The sequence below is a fragment of the Carassius gibelio genome, chromosome A7 (genome assembly GCF_023724105.1).
Source record: "Carassius gibelio isolate Cgi1373 ecotype wild population from Czech Republic chromosome A7, carGib1.2-hapl.c, whole genome shotgun sequence".
NCBI classification, from domain to species: Eukaryota; Metazoa; Chordata; class Actinopteri; order Cypriniformes; family Cyprinidae; genus Carassius; species Carassius gibelio.
Genome location: NC_068377.1, coordinates 25,555,087 through 25,578,105, shown reverse-complemented (window position 1 = coordinate 25,578,105; position 23,019 = coordinate 25,555,087). Strand labels below are relative to the sequence as shown.

General features: G+C 38.9%; 1 protein-coding gene across 1 annotated transcript in view; it reads right to left on the bottom strand.

Annotated features, from left to right (window-relative positions):
* LOC128016949 (immunoglobulin superfamily DCC subclass member 4) overlaps positions 1 to 23,019 on the bottom strand; it is a 70,009-nt gene that overhangs the window by 21,629 nt on the left and 25,361 nt on the right. The window contains exons 3-13 of the mRNA XM_052601920.1: positions 18,990 to 19,149; positions 13,987 to 14,120; positions 7,970 to 8,101; positions 6,731 to 6,883; positions 5,051 to 5,461; positions 4,529 to 4,693; positions 3,593 to 3,730; positions 2,439 to 2,603; positions 958 to 1,179; positions 384 to 482; positions 88 to 271 (exon numbers count right to left, since the gene is read on the bottom strand). Coding sequence (XP_052457880.1) covers positions 88 to 271; positions 384 to 482; positions 958 to 1,179; positions 2,439 to 2,603; positions 3,593 to 3,730; positions 4,529 to 4,693; positions 5,051 to 5,461; positions 6,731 to 6,883; positions 7,970 to 8,101; positions 13,987 to 14,120; positions 18,990 to 19,149 — 1,963 coding nt within the window. The remainder of the gene's footprint in view (positions 1 to 87; positions 272 to 383; positions 483 to 957; positions 1,180 to 2,438; positions 2,604 to 3,592; positions 3,731 to 4,528; positions 4,694 to 5,050; positions 5,462 to 6,730; positions 6,884 to 7,969; positions 8,102 to 13,986; positions 14,121 to 18,989; positions 19,150 to 23,019) is intronic.

The following is a 23,019-nucleotide window of genomic DNA, read 5'->3' as shown; positions in this document are numbered from 1 at the left end:
AAATGTTTGTGTGCTTTCAGAGCTTATTTCATAATGATTGCTTAAAATCTATCGAAACATGAACATGTTTATGCATATGCCTAGTACCTGGTATAGTATGAGACCAGCGATGCATTGCGTATTCCTGCGGGGCTGCAGCGTATAGTGTAGTTGATGATTCGCACATTGCTAAAGTGCGGTTTCTCCCAGTGGAGCCAGATAGAAGTGGAACCGTTTGCACGAGCTCTAACACTGATGGGTGGCAATGGTGGGAGAGAGTCTGTTGTCCGCACTAAGAAAACGATACACACACACACACACACAGACACATACACCCAGATGTACTCCCATTTCAATCCACAGGACAGCTAGATCTGATCTGATGTCCTCACAACCACACGCACCTCGTGTGAGCTTCTCTGTTCTGCCCTTCCAGACAGCAGGATATCCCTCAGTCTGTTTATTAAAGGCCCAAACCTTCACCTCGTACAGCTGATCAGGAGCTGAAACAATCAGACAAGTAAAACAATCACATGAATGACTGGCATATAAGAATTTTTATTTTTATTTTTATACTATATCCCTCACAGGAAACTTTGTGCATTTTTACTTTCTCAAAAAAAACTCATTCTGTATGATTTATAAGCGTTATGAAAAATGGGGACATGTGTTATGTCCTAATAAGTCACCCTCTCCTTGTAATACCTGTATCATACCCATTACACAAAGTTGTGTCCTGATATGTCACAAAAACATGCACACACACACACACTCACACATGCTTATGACAATATATATAATGATTTTTTTATGGTTTTAGTCTTAGTTAACTATAATAACCCTGGTGTACACTGCTGGCAATTAGACAATACAGCCAGCTGATCTTCAGTTTTCCCTTCCCTTATTTTTACATTTTTATTAGAAAATGAATTAGTATATTTGTATGCAAGAGTATAGTTTATGTAAATAAAGTCGCACCAAGTCCTGTGACCTCATGGTGTTTAACTCTCTTCCTCAGTTTGATCTGCTGAATCCTCTCGTTGATCATAGGCTTCTCCTCATTGGCCAGCTCCTCTCCATCCAGTTCCCTCCAGGAAAGCTTGTAGCCGATGATTTGAGTGTGATTGGGCGGTGGCTGCCATGTGACATGGAGGGAATGCATTTTGGCTCTCACTTTGAGCTCAGTGGGAGCAAAGAGCACTGGGAAAGACAGAAGAGGGTATTGGTGAGAATGGCAGTTTTTTGTGTGTGCACTAGCAGGGCTGTCATAAGCAGTGGCGCCTCCAGGACATTTTTAATGAAGGATGTTGAAAACTGCATACAAATTAAAGTGGTATTTAAAACAAGCCTGCAAGCTTATCCCACTGCCATAATTCATGTGGACCAGAATGACCGGACTATTTTATTTACCCATGTTTAATCGCTCATTTAGGCTTCAAGAATAGCCAATGTCTTATCATGGGAAATATCACAATAAATAATTACATTTATTTAATTTTGATACAAAATTTAAATAATATGGGTTAATGACTTCAAAATGGCTATGGACTAAACAGAAAAATAGATTCATCATCAGATTGTATGCTAAAATTATCATAACATCCATTACTGTTCAAGTTTGGGGATATTAGGATTAGTTTTTTTTTTTTTTTTGGCTATTTATCAAGGACACATTAAATTGACCAAAAGTGACTGTAAATACATTTATAATGTTACAAAAGCTTCCTATTTCAATTAGAAGCCATTCTTTAGAACTCTTTATGCATCACAGAATCTTGAAAAATATGTTTGACAATTTCCACAAAAATATTAAGCAGCACAAATGTTTTCAACATTAATAATAACAAGAAATATCTCTTGACCACCAAAGCAGCATATGATTTTGCAAGGATCATCAAGACTGGAGTAATTGACTGCTGGAAATTAAGCTTTACTATCACAGGAATAAATGACATTTCAATATCTATTAGAATAGAAAACTTATATATAATATTTCACAGTATTACTGTTTTTATTGTGATTTGGATTTAAAAAATGCAGCTATGAACAGCAGTGTATTTAGGACTTTGTACTTGACTATAGATTTAAACTTCGTACCAGAGCAGACAAGATCTAAACTATACACACACAAAAAATATATTAGGGAAATAAAGCATTGTTGTAGCATGTTGTTTACCTGAGAGTTTTTTTCTATCAGTGAATATTCTAAATATTTAAAGTTTTTGGCCATGTCTGATCATTCACATAGATGTTCTAATAACTATTTTAGTTGAAGTTAAACAAAAATGTATAGTCTTGGTGACTACAAGACCAATGGGGTGGTCAGTGTTGTTTTAGAGGGATCAACAGCCCACCGGCCGTCCCTTGGAGGCACCACTGCATATAAGTTTAACCTTGTGTGAGTTGAAACTGGTATCATTGTGCATATAGGGCATTTGTATGTGTTTGTGTTCACTCACCCTGAGTAAGGTTTGGTGTGTGGTGCGAGGCCCACTCAGACGACTGACTAAACCCAGCTCGTGTTCCCGCCGCAATCCGGATCTGGTATGTTTGATTTGGTTTCAGATCCTTTAAAGTCACCTGTGTCTCATTCCCACCCACTTCCACAGAGTATATGTGATCCACTGGAGGCCACACACACACAAACACATGTCAGAAAATAAGTATGCCACTGAAAATAATTTCTGCAGCTGGCTGATAAAGAAGCATGAACAATGTCTGGATGTCTGAATTGAGTTTGCTTCTGTTTCTCATTCTGTGTCACAGGCCATCAGACTGAATCTGTCTTTTGTTCCACCTTTATTACTGTTCATTAAGCACTCAAAGCCAGAGCAATCAGCCATGTCTGTGATATTCAGCTCTAGTGTGAAGGACACAAGTGTGTGACTGTTACTGATGCAAGTATCTTTTTTTGCAGTCTATCTTTATTGCACAAAACAAAAGTGGGACAAATAAAATATTATTATTATTATTCTTAAAATACCCCAGACATGCCTGCTGCCCTACTTGTGACTACAGATAATGAAAAAAGCTACGAATTATTCAGCCAAAATGCATCCATCAACATGTTTCAAGTTCAAGCCTCACACACAGCCTAAATAGATCTTAACCATAGAAATCGTACTGTATCATATTGCATATGCAAATTTCTCAAAAGCCTCCCTGTGATTAACAATCAAAACTTTGCTGAAATACCTGTTATACACGATTTATTACATGCCTTTGATGTTTGACTGATAGGTTGTACTTTTTTAGCAAGTAAAAGACCTTTTAGTTTAATTCTAAAAGTTTAATCCGAATATGATACATCAGGCTTTTGAGAAACATGTATTTGTACATCAAATTTGCTATTGCTTGCTATTGCTTAATCAACATTGTATTTCAATGCATTTATCTTACTTCTTGGCCATATAAATATCAGAAACTCCACCAAAATGCGAGGATATATATGAACAAAATCTATATTTTTTTCTCCTCAAGTATGACCTCCACATTCTCCTATGTATATTTTTTGTAAAGGTTTAATAAACTGTAAAAACCATTATGACTATAATGTCATATGTCAGGGTTTCCGGGGATTACACCACAGGGTCAGTAGGTTGTGCTGTCTTACCCTGCTCCAGCGCTCTGTAGTCAATGCGGTAGCGTGTGATGGCTCCGCGGCTCAGCTGTGAGGACAGAGGAAGCCACATGACTCTCATGTCAGTGGGAGATGTACTCAGCAGGGACAGCTGTGGAGAAGCACTGGGAACTGCAGAGAGCACAAAGCAAACAAAGAGTTACAAAACTGTAGCTCAACTGGTAGAGCATTGTGCTATCAAGCGTTGGGGGTTCGATTCCCTAGGAACACATGATAGGTAAAAATTAATAGCTTGAATGTACTGTAAGTCGCTTTGGATAAAAGCGTCAGCTAAATGCATTAATTTAATTTAATTTAATTTAATTTAATTTAATTTAATTTAATTTAATTTAATTTAATTTAATTTAATTTAATTTAATTTAATTTAATTTAATTTTAAAACAGTATCGTGTCCCAAATGATGAACTATGCATTTACACTATGCACTATGTACTCTGTCGTCTAGTTTATCCATTTTATAAGGCTATTTTATCATCCAGCATTAAAGACTGATAGCCCCTCTCTTTCCGCTATGAAAGGAATGCTGCAACACTTGAGTGTCCAACATTCCCCACTTCATTTTTTCAGTTCTTGAAACACAGATAATGGTAAAAAGAAATGTATGGCCTGTATGCACTGTAAGTTGCTTTGGATAAAAGCGTCTGTTAAATGCATAAATGTAAATGTTCATATATTCTATGCATAAAAATGTGCATATTGCACAGTATGCAAATCGCAATGGCACAAGTAGTATAATAGCGTGCTTCCGACCATAGATTGTGAGTACACATCATTTATAACGTGCTTCAGGTGTAAGAAACCTTTACTAAGGTAGAAAAATAACTGCACTTTTAGATGTGTCAAATAAATGAGTCAATCCCCATTCCTCTGCATTGAAAAGCTGACCTCTCCCCTTTAGTCAGTGCTCACCATCCTCTAGCATCTCCACGGTAACGGGCAGTGACGGGCGGCTGGCCCCAATGAGCGAGTAGGCCACTACATAGAAAGTGTAGGTTGTGTGAGGGAGCAGCTCCTTTACGTGCAGCTCTGTTGTGTCATTATTCACTGCAAACTGATACTCCATGTTGTCTGAGCCTGTCAACACACAAATAGACAGTACATTTGCTTTTAAAGATTTGACGTAGCCAAAATATGTTTTACGATAATCCTTTGGATATGAGTTTCTAAATGAAGAGAAGCGTGACCCAATCAGTAGCTGGATTTCCATCCAAAGTTGCGAATAACTTATGCGCAAAATTGGAATATCGCAAAAAACATTTGCGAACAAGCTGCGTTTCCATCCAACGAGTCAAATAGAACAAAATCGTCACTTCCTGATAAACTGCAACTATACAGCACTAAGAAAAGTAGGAGAAGCTACTGAATATAATAATTTTCATACATAATAAATGACTTGCACCTCAGAACAAATAAAAAATACTTCTCTCTTACCTGCCGTGCGTTGGTAGTGTACTGAAAACCCAATGATCTGGTCACTGTTATGTTCAGGTGGGTCCCAGGTGAGCAGGGCAGAAGTGCTAGAGTGGGGTATGGCCAACACATGACGGGGAGGGCTAGGCAGCCCTTCCCTCACGATGACAGACAGCTTGGCAGTGGCACAGGCGGTGCCCAGGCTGTTGGCAGCAATACACTGGTAGTATCCTGCATCGTCCAGCCGCAGCTGGTTGATGAGCAGAACTCCAGGGTTCTGAGTCTTAACCCGGGCATTAGACTGGACCGGTTCACCATTCTTCAGCCAGCGCAGAGCAGGGGGAGGGTCACCCGAACTATTACACACAAACCGAGCTGTATTCCCCCGGGACAGGGACACCGCCTCTGGGGGCTGGAGGATGACTGGTGGAGCTGTGGGGGAAAAAAAGAAAATAAACTGAGGATCATATAGACATATTGCTACAACTTATTAAGTAACATGAACTGCCAGGTTAATGTTAATATAAATATAAATTTTTTATTCATGTTTGCCCACAAATGAACATTTGCTGAAAATGTACTCACCCTCAGGCCATTTCTTTCTTCATCGGAACAGATTTGGAGACATTTAGCATTACATCAATTTCTCATCAATAGGTCCTCCACAGTGAATTGGTACCGTCAAAATGAGAGTCCAAACAGATGATAAAAACATCAATAATTCAAAGTTAATCCACTGCTTGATTGGCGTTATTGTTATTATCAGATCTTCGAACTCTCATTCTGACGGCACCTATTCACTGCAGAAGATCCACTTGTGAGAAAGTGATATACAGTAATGCAAATCTGTTCAGATGAAGAAACACATTCATGTAGATCTTGGATTGCCTGAGGGCAAGTACATTTTCAGTCAACTTTTATTTTTGGGTGTCTTATTCCTTGAACTATGTTAATGTTAACTTTGAAAGGTATACTTGGGGAAAAAGTGTATACATAAATTAACCAAGATTAATTTATTGTTTCTTGAAAGTTCATATTAGCTATTGTATGAAATATAAGTAATACAGAATAAGTGTCAGAGTAATCATGTATAAATCAGCCAATGGGTAAAAACTATTTTATTACATCCATAAAATGAGTCATATTGTAGGTTCAAACATAAACACAAGCTTTAAAATTATTTTAGTATAATTTTTCAAGGATTAAAAACAAAATCTACTATTATTTTCCCTCCCTGCAAAACAGATGGGAATCAATTAGATGAAGCCTCCCCTAGTGCGTAAAATAGTTTCTAAAGGTTTTCGGAGGAACAATTATATTGTACTTCCATGCAGAAGATTTCTTGACTGTTTCATGGTTTTTTGCTTGAGATTGCTTCTTTATAAATGAGTTATTCTTTATGAAATGTCTACATTTCCCAAGCATCTAGCTAAATCAAAAGATCAGTCAGTTTATGCACTGCATTTGCACTGCAATCTTTGACAAACCACATTAAATAGTGTTTAGTAATGGAAGATTCCACTTAAATGTGCAGTTCAAAAACATTGATCACGATTCCAGTGACCATTTATTCTCTTCTTCTCATTGTTCACTTGCATGACAAACACAAATACAGTAAGCAATACCTAAAATAATAAACAACAGTATTGCCATAATGGTTTCATAAAGGATTCATTAAAAGGAAAACGGACAAACAATTACCCAGTACTCGAAGTTCAGCAGGAGATGAGACGAAATCTCTGGTCTTGGGTTTGTTGGCACGACACACATACACTCCAGCATGGTGACTGCGGGTGTCAGGAATCACTAGGTTAGTTGCCAAGACAACCACATCTGTAGCTATAGGCTTCCCATCTATGGGTCCCAAAGAAGAGGTTGTGGAAAAAAAGCAAAAAATTTTAAGCAAACAGGGACATTTAGATTTTTAAGTTTGCAGCTGTCCATATGAAAAACAGCACCCTTGAAAAAGCTCTATTTTAGGATTTAGCCAGGTCACTACTGCATCCAAGTCTCATGTATTATTAATAAGAAAAAAATAAATATTTAATAAAACAGTTAAAGTGTTAAAGGAATAGTTAAAGGAAAGTCGGAATGTAATACCGTCATCAATTACTCAACCTCATGTTGTTTCAAATCTGAATACAATGCAATTACTGTCCAATGAAGAGGGCGATTGTTTAATATTCCAGTAAAGCATGCAAACAGCAGCACTACAGTATCAACAAGTGTCCATACAACATCTCCCATTTTGTGACACATGCCAGAAAGAAAGTCTTGTGTGTCTGAAGTAGCTTGAGGGGCAAAAAATGATCCGATTTTGAATGAACTCTAATGGTGTGCAATGCACATCATGAACCATCAGAGGTCAGTACAGCACTGGAGGAGGTAAGGCGTGCATTAATGACTCTAGACACTGACCGTCTGCGGCTGCCATTAGCGCGCGCCGCTCAAACAAAGAAAAAGAGATTTTTTACAACAACTTTTTAATTTTTTATGAAACCTAATGAAAATAATGCTCTCTGTTTAAATAGTCTTGGCATTATTGTGTGTGTGTGGGGGGGGGGGGGGGGGTGTCTGCTGCAGCAGAGCCACATGTCTACAGACCAAACATATAAGCTCACCTAATAAATCACAATTTGTGTGGCTAATTTACATCGTTCTCTGTAAGCACTCAAAGTTCACAGTGGACACAGCACTAATTACAACTCGGCCATTCAGCTGACACTTGAATCCAATACAACAATGCACTTATTACAAGCACAATGTCTCCTAATCAACCCAGGGGTTTAAGTGCTTTATTCAAAGGCACCGCAGTGATTGTTTCAACATATTGAACCTACTATGCTCTCCTACTCCTAAAAACCTTCAACTTGTCAGTTTTAGTCTAGATCTATCGACAGCAGCACTTGTGTGTGTAATATATTTGTGTTTGCGTCTTACCCTGTCTGCTCCATGATACGAAAGGTTTGGGTTCACCCTGAGCCATGCACTCCATCACAGCCGGACGACCCATGACCACTGTAGAGTTCCGTGGTGGAGCCACAATCACCACCTCACTCTCCTGGGACACACCTGTGAGACGCAGATTATTATGAGTCTGTGTATGTACAGTATATAGCATAAATATAGGATACAGTATTCACCATCAGGCACATTGGTTTGCTCGAAAGCAGCACCAGGTGAAGCAAATGACCCAACAGGGGACACCGTTTCCTCTTATGCTCACAGGAAGTGAGAGAGACAGACAAAGAGTGAGACAGGATTGAGGAGAGGAGGGAAGAGTAATGAAGCAGAGTGTGATGGAAAGATTGATACAATGAGGCCAAAGAGGATAGGTGTTATTTATCTGGGTTGCAGCTGTCATAAATAAAATAAAACATTTAAAATAATATATTAAAAATATATATTTTATTCAGCTGAGATTTTTATTCAGCAAGGGTGCATTAAATTGATCAAAAATGACAGGAGATATTTATAACGATGCAAAAGTTTTCAATTTCAAATAAACGCTGTTCACAATTTTCACAAAAATATTTAGCAGCACAAAACTGTCTTAAACATAAAATGAAATGTTGCTTGGGCAAAAAAAATCAACATCAGCTAAAATTTAAATGTAAGCTGCTAAACATTTTGCTTTTACATTAAAATATAAAAAGTAAAAAGTAATTTAACCTTATAATATAATTTCTCAATATAACAGTATTACTGTATTTTAAGACAAATAAATGCATGCCTGATGAAAAATAAATAAACAAATAAACATAAAACAAAAAATTGAACCAACTCCAAATAAATATAAAGCACTTCGAGTCAACTTTGTGTTAAATATGCTCTTTAAGTAACATTTCACTTGACTATAAACTATAAACTCGGTGGTAAAGGCCCTGTTCCTGTGGCCTCAGAGATGCCTGAATTCAGTAGACACACCTACAAATCATAATGAGGGAAAAAATAAGCGTGCAGCTATGGATACGGTATGATGGTCATAAATTAATCACTTTGATTACATACAGAGGCAATCACATATGCATGAGAGCACAGGGATTTAAAGTGGGTCAGATTTCTGAGGCTACGAGGTGCACTGTGTAAAAGCAGTGCAAGTGTGTGTGTGTATTAGAAGGTACACAAGTGTGTGTGCGCCTGTGTTTAAAACCCAGAAACTGAGAACAAAAGGCCACTACAGACCACAAATACCCACTTGAACAACAGCATAAGTTTGCTTATATGGCTTTTTCCAAGTTACAGTGAGTGTGTTACAAAATATACAGCATCAAGCAGAATGCCAATGAGCCAAACTAGAGCCTGAGATACCTGATTCACAAACACTCATAAAGACTAGCTGTGTACTTGAGCTGTCTGGTTTCAGGGCCAAAATATGCATTGTGTTCGAAACTATGATTTCTGCAAGGTGAAGACTGCTCTCTTTCTATCTTTCTCAATTCAGCATGATTTTATTGGCAATACTGTAAATATCGAATATTGACAAAGCTGAGGATGTATGTAAAAACAGAACAACATATTAATCGGAAACATAAGATAGACAACGCATAAGATCTGAATGACATAATGACTGAAGTTATTATGTTACAATAAAGGCCATCTGCATTACATACTGTCCACGCAGACACACAGGGTCACCATGGTGAGCAAAAGCGTACAGAAAACATACTGGGATAATACATATTTAGTCTTGTGAAAGCATATCTAGCAGCCAGTTTGTTGCTCTATTTTGTATAGTGATTGTGTTCAATGAACCTCTCAACTTCTTTTTCCCCCTCTCATTCTAGTTCTCTTTCTTTCATCCTAGATCCTTCTCTTATTCCATCTCTCTCTTCAATCTATAATGTGAGGACACATCAACACAATTTTGATGCAATTCCACAGACAAAAAAGGTTGACTGTACATTATTAAAACCGCATGAAGCACAGCTTACATAAAAATTCATTTTCAAAACAAGCAGCTTTCTGTTTTTCAACCAACAGCACAAACCCATTATGAAATCTGTGTGAGGACATCTTTGGCTCTCCCAAGAAATTGCAGATGACGTGGATTCCTACTGAAATTCACAGAATAAAGGTAAATGTGACCTCAACTCAGCTCCCTCATCTCTGTCATTCTATTTCTCTCATTCTATCACTCCCTTTCTTGTTCTCTTTCTTTCTCTCAGACGCTTTTTCAATTGATCTCTCTTAAGTTTTGTTTTTCAGTTTCAATTTCTCTTTCTCTCATTGTGTCACAATCAGACACATTACGCTTAAGTAATTTCGCTTTTCTCTATAAAGACAGAGAAGCTTTATGAAGCAATTGATACAAATAAAAAGGGTTGAAGGAGCAAATAGGAGTAAAAAAGAAGAAGGAGAAAGATGAATGTGGAACAATTAGAGAGAATGGCTTAAAAGATGAATGTGTGACACAATGAAAATCATTCAGGTCTCTGGCTGATAATGCAGAAACATAATGGAAATGAGCAAAGGTCAGCATGGAGATTGAAGTCTTTCAGAGGTGTGTGTGTGTGTGTGTGTGAAGGGAGTTAAAGGCAGAGACTGACTTCATAGCATTAGTGATCTGTCTCCCTCATCTTCCCACATTCGCTTTTATTTCATTTAGTGCTTTATCTCACTAGCCTTCTTTGCCTTTGTTCCTAATCTCATTCCTCTTTTCCATCCCTCCTTTTGCACCCTCCATTTCATCAGCCAAGCAGTCTTAAGGACAGCAGGAAATCAATTCTTCCTGCAACACAGACCACCTCTGCAGAGGGCACTTATACACACACACACACATGTGGACTCTTGTCTCCATAGATGTAATGGGTTTTATACTGTCCAAACCGTATATTCTATCAATCTTACACTAACCATACACCTAAACCTACCCCTGACAAAAACTTTCTGCATTTTTACATTCTCCAATATACTCATTCTGTATGATTTATAAGCTTGTTTCCCCATGGGAACCTCAATTCAAGTACCCATGGTGGCACAAGTTCCTGTGAGTTGGAGTGTATTCAGGTTACACACACACCTCAAACAAAAAGACTGGAGGAGAACCATAAATCTTGTATTTTTCAGTTCATTTCATAAGCAATCACACATTTCCATTATTCTTCTGATATAATATTACTCAGAGTATTATAAAATATACTGTAACTTTCATACACATCAGGGCCATTCAGAGCCCTATCATACACCCGGCGCAATGCGACGCAAGGCGCAGCTCAAGTATGTTTGCTAGTTTCAGTCCGGCGCCGTTCGCATTTTCCCATCCAGCGCCACGTCGTTTAATTAGCAAATACATTTGCGCTCATTTTTGCACTCATGGGCGTGCTGGTCTAAAAAAAGAGGTGTGTTCAGGCACATTGCTGGCTCATTGCTATTTTAAGGAGCTGAAAATAGACTGCGCCATAGACCAGCTTAAACCTGGTCTAAAGTCTGTCGCAATGTTTTTTCCTTGTTATTTAAAGAGCGTACAGGCTGCTTATTAAACACAGGGACGCACAGCAGCACACAAACATGCCAAATATAAAAAATTAAAGGATTGCAATGCATAAGAATTTTTTGTAGGCTAATTAAATACATATTAGGGATGTCCCGATCAGGTTTTTTTGCCCGAGTCCGAGTCATTTGATTTTGAGTATCTGCCGATACTGAGTCCCGATCCGATACTTCTATAATAAATAAAAATAGAATAAAGAAGAGTGAAAAAACAGATCCAGGATGTTCAATAAATTACATTTTGAAATATATTCAAATATAAAACAGCTATTTTAAATAGGCTAGTAAAAATATTTCAAAATCTTACTGTTTTGCTGTACTTTGGATCAAATAAATGCAGGCTTGGAGAACAGAAGACTTCTTTAAAAAAAAAACATTAACACGCTCACTGTTCAAAAAGCGTACTGTTCTGACTGGTAGTATAGGCAACTTTAGTTTTTCTCTAATTTATAGCTTTTAATTGGCTTAGAAATCTATAAATACTGGACAATAACAAATAATAATAATTTGTTTATATACTACAAAGACTGTTTATCACATAATAGGTCAGAATAGTCATAGAATAGAATGTCAATTAGCACTGCTTTGTTCATATACTTTATTTATCACCTGCTGGAGAGGACTTGAAAAACAATTTATTGTTGTGATCGTATATTAATGTCTTCATGTTTGCATAAGTTTCTGTTTTCCTGTGAGCACCACAATGATAGCTGGACACTTTTGTCCATATTAGGAATTTCCTGATATCAGCTCCGGCTTCAAGTGTGAATGAAACACAGACTGCATGAGAGTTTAGTGCTCTGTGATATTCATCTCGCTGTATTCTGGGTCTGAATGAAATATATCAGGTCATGCGCAGACTATCATGTCTCTTTGAGTTTGAATCTATATTTATTCACACCAGCTCTTGAAAACAAAGTGATGTCATGCCACACGGTTGCGGTTTCTGTGTGGAGTCAAAAGGGTCTAACTCTGTGCCACCGCATAATGTGTTAAAAATGAATAAGAATATATATATATATATATATATATATATATATATATATATATATATATATATATATACCAACATGTCATAATAGATAGTCATCACGTGTATCAGAATTAGGCTATCTATTTGCTCGCACATAAACAGCTCCGTTTGATCTCGGAGATGCATTCTGTCTTTGCGCTTGCCAAATTCCGCTGTGTAAATAGCAAATACATCATGGCACAAGTGCAACTGGCTCTTAAAGGGAATGGAAGATGAGACTCTGATTGGTTTATTGCACATTACGACCATTTAAAAAAAAAATTGTGATTTAAAATGTGATTTTTTTTTGTGACTTGTTTATGCAGGCAGCCTATAACTGCAAATCATATGATACTGTTATGATAAAAAAAAAAAAAACTTTGGAAATCATTTTTTCAGGAGATATGAGCCCATGTCTTTAATATAAAATATGAGCCTTTTATGCACTCCTGAAGTACACTTCTATCCTATATTTACTTGGAATTTCTTAAAGGGGTCATTTCTATATATATATATGACACAATCATCTGTGAAGTGTTCATGTAGATTTAAACTTTAATGCATAACTTTTAGATTTTTGATATTTAATAGAATAAACTTTCAAATCATATGAAAAATGCTGGTTGTTTTACCAATGAAAAGGCTCAAACCCAAAATATGCCATCATTTAAAGCTCAATAGAATTTGAAATCATGCACATTATTAGCAACACAGCACTTGCAGAGACGAGTAGCATTTAATACTGATGATATGCATTATTGCATATTTATTTAATAAAAACCCACAGCATTTGCAATTCATTGCATCAAGCCAAATCACGATTTCGGTATGATTTCGATTAACCTTCAGCCCTATGTGGGTTTAAGGCATCCCATACACCAATATTTTATGTATGAGGGTATGTCATATTTTCAGCACAAACTGATGAGAACCTGTCATATTGGAATGCAGGCTTTGCAAAGAGACTATTAGTGAAGGACAAGTGTTGTGTTTAAGGGATGAAGGAAATGTCTGTAAACTTAACTGAACTGTACTGGCAATTTTCTACCAGGACATTATCTATTTTAAAATAGATTTTTTTTTCAATACATTGCACTTAAAAAAAAAAAAAAACATTTCATGGTCATAGAAAAAGTGAGAACAAAATAATTAACTTGGCGATTGGTCACAATTTTCAAATATTTGATTAGTTGATTTTAGAGATTATTGAATAGGTTGTACGATTATTGTCTTGAGAATTTCCCCATGTTTTCCAAACACATTTGTCTCACGCACACTGTAGACTTTCGTGGCATTAAAAAAAGACTTTTGACTTCTGACTTCTAAACCTTCATAAGGCCATTACTGTGTGAGTCAGAGAAATGAAGTCAATGGCAAGAGTATAAGTGAGGTATTGTAAAATATCAAAGGCCGCCTATGAAGGGGTAATTGGGAACAGGTCTTTGTGTTATACCTGGGCTAACTGTGAGGGGAGCATCTTGGCTGAAGCGTTTGCGGGCAGAGTTGAAGGCCAAGCAGCGGTACAAGCCTTCATCTTCTTTAGTGACCCCTAAAATCTGCAGCACCCCATTAGGAAGAGATATGTACCTGTGTGAGAGAGAAAGAGATTAGCATTAACATTTCTAAAACAACATCAATGTGTGTGTTTGTTTGTTGCTCTTCTATACTGAAGCTACTTTTAAGTCTTTGGAGGCGAGCAATCTGCCACCTATTCTGGTGTTTAGCATTAGTCAACTCAAGAGCAACATATAAAGTGGCACTACACATAAACATGAGCCATACTGCAGAAATAACATAGCGGGGGAGGAATAAATGGCAGAAAAAAAGAAGCAGGGATGAGAGATTAGTCTACAGATGTAGGAGAACAAACCAAGATGGCAGCATGCATCTTCAAAAGCCAATTCCTCTCTTTCACTCTCTCTCTTTCTCTCTCTGTTTGTGGTGGCGAGGTCAGGTTGCAGCACTAATATTCATTCCATAGTCATCTCTCTTCCCCCAGAGACCACTTTCAATTCCCCTTTTCATTCAGGACAGATATTATACACCATTAATCTTTTAAAATCATCCCCAAGAGCAAGACACTGGCAGAAAGGCCACAAAGACCAAGGCTGGGTGAAATCTGTGAGTGTGAGCGGGTTAAAATTGGGTGTGTGTGTGACTCGCTTGTAGAATACGTTGGTGCTGAGAGTTCAGCTGAGGACACATCCACACCAGAGCTACACCTCCAGTGGCACGGCACCGCCTCAGCTGCGCTCGGGATGTAAATGAGAGAGTGACTGCGGCAGCCGCCAGAACACGACAGCACGGCTAATGTGCAAGTGTGTTCTCATTAATATGGAGAGGGGCTGTGAATACAAAAGACACTTTTTACAGATTCAAAAGGAAGCATCCGAAGCAGACTGGGAACAATCTCCGAGGCACATTTCAAACAGTCTGCCTCGCTTTTTAAGTTGGATCTCATTTGTTATTCCACACTGTAAGAGGTCAGAGACTTCATGTGAAGATGCCCTCATTTCGGAATGAAAATAGTAAACATCTGGCTAGCTGTCCGTGTCGAAGAGAGTCACTCAAAGTCCCCAGCAGAATGTAAAAGTTTAATTAAAACATTTATATACACTACTGTTCAAATGTTTGGGGTCATTTAGATTTGATATGTATTTGAAAAAAGTCTCTAATGTTTACCACAGATGCAGTTATTATAATATCAAAATATCCAGCAATATTGTGAAATCTTATAAGAATTCAAAATAACTTTTCTATTTGTATATATTTGAAACCAGAGGATCAGTTTGATTTCCTCTACTTTCCTGTCTGTTATTCTATTATGCATTTTTTATTTTATATATATTCAACTCAAAACTCAATTTGATGACTTTTGATGTACATCATTACGCAGTTGCTGCCATATGTGCAGAGATATATTTCTATTTCTCAGTGGATTCCTCAAAAGAAATTGACAGCCGATGATTAAATCTCTAAATGATGCAATCAGGAGACATTTTCATAAAATTCTCTCCTTATTTGACATTTCAAATGTCTTTCCTTTTCGCTTTGCACATTTTCCCAAGCATTATCTAACGGAAGGTTTAAAAAGAAAACAAAATCGTAGAAAAAAAAGACAACCTTTGATGAATAGCATTCATATACAAAGCAAAACAGACACAAATAACCGTGTTAATCAGTCCTAATAATATTATATGATACATGTGGCATGTGAAAAAAGACACCAAGGACTGATTTGAAAAACCGCAATGCTTCCCAAGGATACGGGGATATAACACTGATCAGGGCCTTTGGAGAACATAACCATGTCAATGCACGGTGTCTAAAAAAAGACTATTATTATATATGTGCTTTATGCTACACACCTACATCTCTGTATGTGCAAATGGTTTGTATGTGTGCTCAGATGTGTATGTGAGAGTGTTATGGTCTTATTATAAGACAAAAAAAAGACACTCTTACACTTCAGTTCAAGCATATGGCTGTGCAACAGAGAAAAATGAGAATCAACAAAGAGACTGAGAATCAAATCAAATCAAGTGTTTAGTCTAGACCTTGCAGGCAGCCATCTGCAAAAACAAAACCAGAATTCATCATAATGGACTATAAAGCAAGGCTATATTAGGACCATATATATTAATTGTAATTTAACATACAAAAAAAGGAATTAAATACTAAAAGCTCTTTTTCTTAACCTTCCACCGGTTAATCTCCACAGGCTAGAAACCAGACAATATAATGAGACATGAGCAAATGATTAAATACTGTACTGGGAAACTTAAAGTTGCAAGGTAACATGTAATGCTATCTAGACAGTATATTCAGCAAACCTAGCTACATTCAACAAAATGAAATCAAACATTATGAGTGAATGAAAAAGATTAATTGGAATGGTTGGGAATGCACATATGATATATATATATAACACACACACACACACACACACACACACACACATATATATATATATATATATAGCTAACACATTTTGAGCAAATCCATAATGCATGTAAATATATTTCCAGTGTTATCAAATGTTATATAACACCATAACAAGGTTGTGTGTCAATTGAGACGGTACAGTATACTGTCAATACTTTACATGATTACTGAGCTGCATAGCTAGCAAGAGGTTATATTAAACAAATCACAACTACGGCAAAAAAGGTTTAGATTTCTTACAGATTCTGCAGCTGACCTTTTCAGATAGGGTGAGTGATTTACAGATATTTGGCAGCCTCTGCTATAGTAAGCCCTCTTTTTATCACATGACATGACATACTTTAAACCAATGACCCGGACTTCATTTGATGCAACAGTTCCCTGCCCTCTTCCTCCCTCCCTGTGATGTCCACCTCTTTGATGGGGCCCATGCCCAACTCTTTGACCTCGGATGGGCCTCTTGTACACAGAGTCACTGATTGGCTCCTGTCATGTGCAGTCTCTCCTGCTCTATATTGACAAATTGCAAAAGCTACTGTAATATCCACACACTTGGGAAATGGTAAGCGACTGTGGTTACCCTTTGAGATGAACTGGCAATACTGTAACATGTATTAACTCTTTTTGGCTACCTTGTCTCAAACAATTTATAATTTGACATATTTTCAAAATATTGAAATGAGTTGAAAATCTATGGGCATGCCAAATATTTATTCAATAGATTATTTTATTAATTTACTGGACAAAATGATAGTCAAATGTATTAAAATGAATGAATAATGAAAACTTAAATGAAATAATGTCTAGATGAAACATACTTCTATATAAAATTATATAAACTGATTGATAGTGATATTATGATATATCACCATCGCTTATAATTATTTTAATATAATTACATTAAAAGATATGAAAACAGTACTAATGTGAATTAAAAAAAAATAATAATAATAAAATGTGTGAAAATGTACCATTACTTATAAACAGTAGAGGTGGCCAACCGATGCTACACCAGGATACACACGGTCAGTCCATGCAGAACTACACAGACTCTATGGATAGTCCTATCATGTCTAATGGGTTTTCACCATTAGGCACGCCAGAAGAACTCTCCTGACAAGACACATAATTGGCAGAGCTGGGCAGCTTAAATTAGTTCAAATGACTCCAACAAGTACTGGTATATCAGTAATGCCTTTCAGTTACAGCACTACAAAACTAACTGGTCATTTTGTAAGTGTTGAGCCGTCATAATTACTTTTAAAGGGATAGTTCACCCAAAAATTGAATTTCTGTCATTAATTACTCACCGTCATGTTTTTCCAAACCTGTAAGACTTTATCATCTTTGGAACACAAATTAAGATATTTTTGATGAAATCCGAGAGCTTTCTGGCCCTGCATAGACAGCAATGCAGCTACCACATTCAAGGCTCAGAAAGATAGTAACGATGAACGACATGAGATTGAGTATTTAATGACAGAATTTTCATTTTTGGGTGAATTATCTGTGGCAAGGGAGGCATGTTTTTTTTGAGTGAGTGGGTTGGACAGAAATAATCAACACTTGTGTCTTGTTTCAGTAATTGGTGTGGAGAGAGTATATAACACCAGGAGAAACAGGAGTAGGTGAGAGAGAGAAGGACTGCTGACGAGTGAACATGCCCTGGAAGAAGTAACCCGGAAGTGATTACGATAGCGTGTTTGTGTTGGTGTAGTTGACACCTCTTGCCTTTAAAATATTTAATAAAATATCATCAGCAGTCAAGCCAACCCCTCGTCCTCTTCCTTTCCACACACGAATCCACTACATTATCCTTTAAGATAGGGCTACATAAGTGACATTTTATAATAATGGTTATTAATTAAGATTTAATGGAATTGAGCAATGCAACACCTAATTAATTCAAATTGAATTCCAGATTACCACAGATGCTTTTCGATTTGGTTCTTAAAACATGAATATGTGGATCAGACTGCTTCAAACTCGCTTATTAAGACCAGTTGTTATTACTGTCTGGTACTCATGTGAATTGCCAATGAATCCATATGTGAAACGGACACATCTGTGATTGTTACAGTGTTCAACTTATGCAAAAAACTATACGATTTTGTAGAAATAAAATACATGATTTGCTTTTATTTGTTTTTTAAAAAAAAAAGAATAAATAAATATTTCAAATAAATGCTGTTGAATTTTCTATATATTGAATCATCCTGAAATATGTATCTTGGTTTCAACAAAAATATTTAGTAGAACAACTGTTTCTAGTATTGATTATTATAAATGTTTCCTGAGCAAAATTCAGCTTTGCCATCACAGGAATAATTTGCACTTAAAAAAAAAAAACATTAAAATAGAAAGCAGTTGTTATAATATGTACAAATATTTTACAATATTTCTACTGTATTTTGATTAAATAAAATGTCTTTCACTAATTTCACAAACATAATTTTTTTTTAAATAATCTTACCTACCCCAAATGTTTGAACAATAGTACATGTATATTACCTGGATGGTTCTAGAGGTTCTGTGGGTGCAGGGAGGGGTTCCTGGTCCTTCTCCCAGGTGATACTTGGGGTGGGCAAGCCATCTACATAGCACTCAAACCGGGCAGTGCCACCTTCTGGCACAACCTGAGGTTCAGGATCCTGAAGAAAACGGGACAAGCCTAAGAAAGACAGAGAGAGAGCAAGAGAAGGAGGCAGAGAGAAAAGGAGAAGAAAGCAACAAGAAATCAAAAAAGGGAATTAGTGAATGCATCACATTAATTTTTCGTGGAATAAGAACAAGCAATGTATCCACATGGTGGGAGCAGAGGAAGGCGAGCAGGGCCCCTGACCTTTACTCTTTGAAAATTCTGTCACTTTGATCTGCTACATCTGCAAGACTCACACTGCTCAGAAGCCCACAGTACACTGAACAACTCACACACACACACACACACAAACAAGCGAGAGGATGCTCCGATATTCAACCAAATACCAAATACATAACCAGAGTTAAAACTTTTGTAACAGCTTGTTTCAGTTAGCATTAATTAGACATACATTAATAGAGTTTTAACATTTCTAATGTTTATTTTTTGTATGTTTAAATGAATATTAGTTGCGTGTGTGTTATAAACAAATGTGAATTAACAATAAACAATAGTATATTTATAAATTAACATGAACCTATATTATTAAAAGCTGTAAAAACTGTTTGTTGTTAATTCATGGTACTAAATGCATTAACTAATGTTATCAAATTCACTTATTGTAAAGTGTTACTATAAACTCAAACTTCCAACCAAACTATCAACATGTATGCTAACAAAATCGTGCAGCATTAAATTTAAACTATATTTTCTACCCAGATTCATACTGAATTTTAATATATGGTAGCTTTGGTTTTAAATGAGATTAATTAAATCATGAGACAACTAAGCAATAAAAAAATTCAGATTTTTTCTTTCACGTTAAGAATTATCGGGGTGTGCAATAATGACAAAAAATATATATTTCTATATTTTCGGGAATTTTGTCGATAACGATATTTAGATAATATTTTTCTGAGCATGTTATTGTGCTGGTATTTTGGCATGTTTAGGACAGCCGTGGACAGCTGACTCCCAAAGATTTTGATGTTCTTCATATTCTGTGCTGTGGTTAGTTTGAAGGAGTAACCTTTTTCAACTCTTATGGGCATTTTTACCTTTATAAGGCCAATTTTTTTCTAACCTAAATGTATGCATCGTCTTTTGGGAGAAATTCTTAAAGTTAATCAAATTCAAATAGTAGGACACTACAGGGTTGTTACCAATCAACTGAAATCAGTAAAATTTGTGTTCGCAATGCAGAGGTGGCACAGAATCTGTCATTTGGCATTTCGATGCATAAACACAGACTGTTTAATCCAGTGTCATGATTCTGCCCTCGTGTCCTTGATTTTTCCTAGTCTTGAGGCAGGATCATGGCAGACCCGTGTTTTGTGTTCAAGCACATGGCCTTGTCTTTGGGCCATGTGCTTGTGTTGTCTCGTTCCCTTGCCCCGCCCCCCTTGTTAACCTAGTCGTGTCTTGATTGTCCCATCTGTGCCACCTGTCGTGTCTTGATTGTTTCCCCTATTTAGGTCTCCAAGTGTGCTCTGTCTTGCGTCGGTTCATTGTGATTTGTGTACCTGTGATTGTGATTGTTCCACTCTGTGATTGTTCCTTAAGAAGTGTTTGTATTACCGTGAGTGTTTGTTTATAGTTAGTATTTAGAGTCCTTGTTTATCTTGTCAGTCCAGTCCTGTTTTAGTTATTTAGTCTTTACCTTGCTCCGTGTTTTCCCCCCTCGTGGGTTTTTGTTTCCCCTTTTTGTAATAAACCTGTTTGTGTTGTAAATCCTGTCTGCACCTGAGTTCCTCCTTGCCAAGATCCTGACAGAATGAACCGACCAACAAGGAACTCAGCAGACAGGAGGCAATGCTGGATGGCATCAGCCAGCCAGCGAGATTGTTTTAAGGGCTCTCGCCTTGTGGTGTTCCGGGGGACCAGGGGAGGTCGTTCCGGAGCGAGCGGACGAGAGGAGGAGCCCCAGAGGTCCCCACCTACCCAGCTGCCGGCGATCCCGGAGGGTCGTGTCCTGACCGTGGCAACCCTGGGGGGTCAGGCAAGCCCCTTCCAGAGTCCTGAGGTGCCCTCCTCAGCCAGCAGTCTCCCCATGAAACGAGGGAGACGGTTTTCATGGGAGTCAACTTCTGAGTCTTCGGCGTCCGAGACTGCCCTGCCCGAGACCAAACTCCCCCAACCCGCCTCTGACCCAGCTGTGGCCTCTGCACCGCGCCCAAGGAGGAAGAGGAGGAAGAGGGGGCCTGCCGGTCCTGTGACCCTGTCTCCTCCCGTGCCAGCAGCGGAGAGCGCTGGCGTGCCCGTGCCAGCAGCGGAGAGCGCTGGCGTGCCCGTGCCAGCAGCGGAGAGCGCTGGCGTGCCCGTGCCAGCAGCGGAGAGCGCTGGCGTGCCCGTGCCAGCAGCGGAGAGCGCTGGCGTGCCCGTGCCAGCAGCGGAGAGCGCTGGCGTGCCCGTGCCAGCAGCGGTGGGCGTTCCCGTGCCAGCAGCGGAGAGCGCTGGCGTGCCCGACCCAGCAGCGGTGAGCGTGCCCGAGCCAGCAGCGGTGAGAGCTGGCGTGCCCGTGCCAGCAGCGGTGAGAGCTGGCGTGCCCGTGCCAGCAGCGGTGAGCGCTGGCGTGCCCGAGCCAGCAGCGGTGAGCGTGTCCGAGCCAGCAGCGGTGAGCGCTGGCGTGCCCGAGCCGGCAAAGAAGAGGGCAGTATGCAAGTCGGCAGTCGTGAGAGCGCAGGAGAGTGCCGCGGCCGACTCTGCAGCAAAGACTTTAGTTCAGTGTATCTCATCTCGTAAGGAGATGCCAATTGTCTTAGCGGCTAAAGCCTTTTCTGATTATTTGTCTAGTCTTGTCCGTATCCTAGAAGTCCCCGTCAGTCCTGTCTTGTCCTCAGACCCTGTCCCCAGAAATCCCGAGTGTCCTGATGTCGTCTCCCCGTGTCCCGTAGATGTCCCGTGTCCTGTTGTCCCCCCGTGTCCAGTAGATGTTGCCCCGTGTCCCGTAGATGTTGCCCCGTGTCCCGTAGATGTCCCGTGTCCAGTAGATGTTGTCGTCCCGTGTCCAGTAGATGTTGTCCCCCCGTGTCCAGCTGTCGTCTCCCCGCGTCCCGTAAGTGTTGCCCCGCGTCCCTTGTCTGCTCCTATCATGTCCCCTGTCAGTTGTCCCGAGACCCCTCCCCGCCCCTCACCACCCAGACCTGCCCGTACCCCCCGTCGTCAGCCTTCGTCCTGTCCTCCTAAAACTCCTGCCCCACCCACTCACCCTGGTCTGTCCCCCATGACCTTTGTGGTCCCGCCTCCTCCCCTTCCCTGTTTGTTTTTTTTGATTTGTCACCCTAACCCTGCCGTCGTGTATTCATGTCTGCCTTTGTTATTATTTGTCATGTCTTGTTGGTTTGTGTCGGTGTCCCAGTCTGTCATGTCAGTCGTGTCCCGTGTTTGATGTTCCCTTGAGGAGCGTCTGGAAGCCGCTCCTTAAGGGAGGGGTTCTGTCATGATTCTGCCCTCGTGTCCTTGATTTTTCCTAGTCTTGAGGCAGGATCATGGCAGACCCGTGTTTTGTGTTCAAGCACATGGCCTTGTCTTTGGGCCATGTGCTTGTGTTGTCTCGTTCCCTTGCCCCGCCCCCCTTGTTAACCTAGTCGTGTCTTGATTGTCCCATCTGTGCCACCTGTCGTGTCTTGATTGTTTCCCCTATTTAGGTCTCCAAGTGTGCTCTGTCTTGCGTCGGTTCATTGTGATTTGTGTACCTGTGATTGTGATTGTTCCACTCTGTGATTGTTCCTTAAGAAGTGTTTGTATTACCGTGAGTGTTTGTTTATAGTTAGTATTTAGAGTCCTTGTTTATCTTGTCAGTCCAGTCCTGTTTTAGTTATTTAGTCTTTACCTTGCTCCGTGTTTTCCCCCCTCGTGGGTTTTTGTTTCCCCTTTTTGTAATAAACCTGTTTGTGTTGTAAA